The following is a 4,595-nucleotide window of genomic DNA, read 5'->3' on the forward strand; positions in this document are numbered from 1 at the left end:
ATAGTTCCATCAGGAAAAATATTAGTGACCATGTGTTATATCAACGCCTAAGTTACCAGTCCTACATGGGAGTTAATAATTAGTTAATTAAGTGGAATTCGAGCCCTAAGTGACACTATCTACAACCCGTCTATCTCAATAATCCTTGATTACCGCATCGAACTGGTGAATCGAGCAGAATGAATGATCACTTGCTCTACTTTTCTATCATTTTTAGAGCAACTTCATTTGATCCAAACTAATTCTATTAAATTCAACCTTATGATTTAAGTTAAATCAAAACTCCAACATGCACTTGATTTTTTTTATTTTTTTATTTTTATTTTGGTGAATATGCACTCGATTTGTTTAAACACCATTTGAAGAATTTGATACAAACTTTGACCCCAAAAAAGTTACTATCCATTCATACTGAATTCAAACAGGCTCGAGTCGGTGCAGGTCATCGGTTTGGGTCGGTTTTCCCCGCACACCTACTAACACTAAAAGACCAAGACAAATCCACAAGTTGAAAACGCATGCGAAATCATCACCAGCCCACTCCTGGGCTTCTATAAAAAGGACCATATACCTCCACCTCAACTGCACTCATCTCCCACTCCCACTGCCTCCTGTCCGCCATGGCGAGGCTCAAGCTCAGGCTCACTGTAGCCACCCTCTTCCTCCTTCTCATAGAGCTCTCCTCCCTCCTTCCCTCCTCCCTCGCCTGCCCCTACTGCAAGTTCCCACCCAAGCACCCCCCTAAGGTCAAGCCCTCCCCCCACCCCCACCCGCACCCCAAACCCAAACCCCATCTCAAACCCCCGCCGGTAGTCCAGCCTCCACTGCCACCCATCGTAGGACCCAAACCTCCACCCCATGTCATACCTCCAATGCCTCCAATCGTGAAGCCTCCTCCCTACATCAAACCCCCTCCAGTAGTCCGGCCTCCACTGCCACCCATCGTCAAACGCCCACCCCATGCCAAGCCGCCCCATGTCAAGCCACCCCATCTCAAGCCGCCCCATGTCAAGCCGCCGATGCCTCCTATCGTGAAGCCTCCACCCGTCGTCAAGCCGCCGCCAGTCGTCTTGCCGCCCGTCGTGAAGCCACCACCGGTGGTCAAGCCCCCGCCCGTCGTGAAGCCACCACCCATGGTCAAGCCGCCGCCCGTCGTGAAGCCACCACCCGTGGTCAAGCCCCCGCCCGTCGTCAAGCCGCCGCCAGTCGTCTTGCCGCCTGTCGTGAAGCCACCACCCATGGTCAAGCCACCACCCGTGGTCAAGCCGCCACCCGTCGTGAAGCCGCCACCCGTCGTGAAGCCACCACCCGTGGTCAAGCCCCCGCCCGTCGTGAAGCCACCACCCGTGGTCAAGCCCCCGCCCGTCGTGAAGCCACCACCCGTCGTCATGCCGCCTGTCGTGAAGCCACCACCCGTGGTCAAGCCCCCGCCCGTCGTCACGCCGCCGGTGCCACCTGTCGTGAAGCCGCCACCCGTCGTCACGCCGCCGGTGCCGCCCGTCGTGACGCCACCACCTGTGGTCAGCCGGCCACCGAAAGGCAAGGTGCCGTGCCCACCGCCACCGCCGTCGCCGACGCCGCCGGCGACGAAGACGTGCCCAGTGGACACGCTGAAGCTGGGGGCGTGCGTGGACTTGCTAGGGGGTTTGGTGCACGTTGGCATCGGGAAGAAGGCCAAGGCGACGTGCTGCCCGCTGCTTGAAGGGCTGGCGGATCTGGACGCAGCCCTCTGTCTGTGCACGACCATCAGAGCCAAGCTTCTCAACATCAACATCGTGCTGCCGATTGCGTTGGAGCTGATGATTGGGTGTGGGAAGCACCCGCCATCCGGTTATCAGTGTCCTGCACCTGCCTAAATATATATCTACTATCTGGTAACCCAAACCTTTTCTTGGTTTTTGGTTTTTGATTTCTCTGTATGTTCTTGCTTTTTGGTTTTCGGTCAAGACTTGATCAAATGTATTAGATTTTATTTTATAAATAAAAATTATCTGTGGCCTATCATTTCCTAAAAATTATAAGCATTGTAGAAAAAATTATTGCCTACGTGCATGGTACATATTTGATGAATGGGGTCTATAAAAACGAGTGCTCGGCCGTGATTGGCTGCATGTACGGCTATGTGGTGTATATAATGTAAATAATAATTTTTTAATTTGAAGCTATAAATTATTTTAAAATTATGTTTATTTTAGTGGTCTATCATCACTTTTTTTTTTAGAATATTTTTTTCTGAAAAATAGCGGTTATAAATTTACAACAGTTTTTTTTTTTTTTCGTGGGTGCACCGTCTGGCTCACAGGGGACCGGTTAGTGTGGTCTAGATTAAATCTGCACGAGGCCTGTCAAAGTGTTGAGAGATGGGCAGTGATGAGAGGTTTGACAGTAGACACAAACTTTGGGGTCTAGCTCGACCAGCTGACTGGTATTCATTTAGGCTTGGTTTCAACACCAGGCATGCATGTTTCCAGTCAAATTTGGCCTGACTAAAGCTACGATTTGTAAGTTAGGGGCCCCTGGCCGTGTTCGTGTCCAATTTCGTGCTTTAACCTTGATTTCTCACAAATTTTTGGATTTATTTCTATTTCTGATTTATTTGGACAAGAAAATTTGACTTCCTAATTTTTGGCAGGTTATTTGGATCTTGGAAGAGAATAAATCACGGGCTGCTTGGAAAGAAAGCAGGGAGTGGTCAGAGCGTGTTCAGTTTCTTGCTTTATCTACTTTTTGTGAGATTAAATAGTGGAATGTGCTGTAGACTTGGCTGTGGTGCGGTTGTTCAAAAAAGTGATGGAGTTCTTTATGCAAAAGTGACCAACAAGCTCTTCAGTCCTTTTCATGCATTAAAAGTTCTTTTGCATCTTGGTAAGATAAGAAAGGATAAAATCAGCCAATCACACAGCTCATTCCTGTAGGCCCAATCAAATGTTCATCTCGGTGCACCGCTATAGAAATATCTATATGCTCGGCCACATGATGCATGCAGTGTAGGGTATAATTTCTTCGAGGCTAGACCAGATTCTCATCAAAGAGTGAAAAGATACGGCAAATGATTGATAAATGCATCTTCGCTAAACAATACATATATCTTTTCTGAATACCAAATGACTAGCACCTTAAATCAACTAGATATTAAAATTTATTATCAATTTGATCTATGAAGACTGGGCAAGCTCTCAAGATATTGATTATTAAAAATAAAATGCCAACAGCATGGTTTTAGATGCAGCTGACATGATCTGCGCTGATGCAGCTAGTAGGAGTCGTCTCATTAGAGGACCTCAGACCATTCCATCCTAATTAACCATCCCCCTCTTTGTGTTAGTTAGCAAGCAAAGGCAGGAATTTTCTTTTTTTTTTTTTCTGTTTTACTTTTTATTGCTAAAATTAGCTTTCTTTCTAGGACTAAAATGATTGGAGGCAGGTGTTCATGATTGGCCTAGTTAGTGTAAAATTTGTATTTGTTTTATCAAAAAAATTGCATTTGTGTTTATTTGACAAATAGAATGGAAGAAAGCTTGGCCAAGGGCAGGATTTATCCAATTTCTAATGATTGCAGGACCTATCCAGTTTTTTTAATAATTTTATCAATTATATTTGTTAACACTTAACACTTATATGCATTTATATATTGTATTTTAAGTTGAGGGAACGAGTTGGCAGCTACTCCCTCGCGCTCCATAATCCATGGTTTTGCGGCCGCTCCCTTGTACCCTTAAGATTAGGGGCCGTTTGGTTCGCGAGAAAAATTTTCTCTCATAGAAATATGATTCATAAAAAGCAGATTTATAAAAAGAGGGCATCTGAAAAAGTACTTTGGGCATATTTGGTTGATCATGGAAAAGTGACAGATTTCTAGAGTGCTTATGTTTGGTTGACCATCCACTTTTTTGAAAAAGTTATGTGTAATTCCTATGATACCCTTAATAAAAATTAGGTTTTTAATGCTTTGGATCAAATAAGGATAGCTGAAGGGCCTTTTTAGAAAAAAATAAAAATGTTTCAATTTCCGGCTCACGGAAAAGTAACTTTTTCATGTTTCTCATGGAAAAGACTTTCTCATTAAATGTGGAAATTATATTTCTATGGAAATACAACTTTCTTATCTCTCTTCTTTAAAAACTCCAACCAAATAAGATGCATCTTTTTTACTTTCCTATTGACCACAATTTCTCCCCTTCTTTTTCCACTAACCAAACGAGCTCTAAGCGCGAGTACTTCATTACCTACAGTACCATGTTAGCGGGTTGTGATTATATCTTTGGCATGAAAAAAGGATTCACCTTTCTTCGTGCGAATCCATTTTTTTTCATGCGAATCCACTGTTGTATCATCGATCAATCATAGATCCATGCAAGCAGTTGAATTGCAGAGTTCATAGCACTTTGAGATATGTGTGATGGGCGATCAATGGTGTTGCATGCAAAGGAAGATGAATTCTTCTCTTATAGAAAAGATGCAACCCCTATCCTCGGTAAGCATAGCAAAACTGTCCGCATACAAAAAAGTTTTATTCGGAAATTTTGAGAAATTATACCTTACATCATGTGCACTATATAGCGGTGTACCACACCGGTCATAAATGCTTGCACTTG

General features: G+C 44.3%; 1 protein-coding gene across 2 annotated transcripts; it reads left to right on the forward strand.

Annotated features, from left to right (window-relative positions):
- The first annotated feature begins 574 nt into the window (after positions 1-574).
- Positions 575-2,849, forward strand: LOC103704398 (36.4 kDa proline-rich protein-like). 2 transcript variants are annotated; one of them, XR_005513902.1, is made up of 3 exons: positions 575-1,874; positions 2,303-2,501; positions 2,633-2,849. XR_005513902.1 is itself a non-coding variant. In XM_039131638.1 (2 exons), exon 1 carries the CDS (start codon positions 621-623, stop codon positions 1,854-1,856), a length of 1,236 nt encoding a protein of 411 aa, XP_038987566.1. In that variant the 5' UTR covers positions 576-620; the 3' UTR covers positions 1,857-1,874; positions 2,633-2,849. The 2 variants fall into 2 exon arrangements, 1 of the variants encoding a protein (XP_038987566.1); XM_039131638.1 differs by lacking the exon at positions 2,303-2,501 and having other exon boundaries at positions 576-1,874.
- The last annotated feature ends 1,746 nt before the right edge of the window (positions 2,850-4,595 follow it).

This window comes from Phoenix dactylifera, chromosome 1, assembly GCF_009389715.1.
Source record: "Phoenix dactylifera cultivar Barhee BC4 chromosome 1, palm_55x_up_171113_PBpolish2nd_filt_p, whole genome shotgun sequence".
Taxonomy (NCBI): Eukaryota; Viridiplantae; Streptophyta; class Magnoliopsida; order Arecales; family Arecaceae; genus Phoenix; species Phoenix dactylifera.

Coding starts and splice junctions, on each gene's coding strand:
- LOC103704398 (XM_039131638.1), top strand. CDS start 621: ATGGCGAGGCTCAAGCTCAGGCTCACTGTAGCCACCCTCTTCCTCCTT.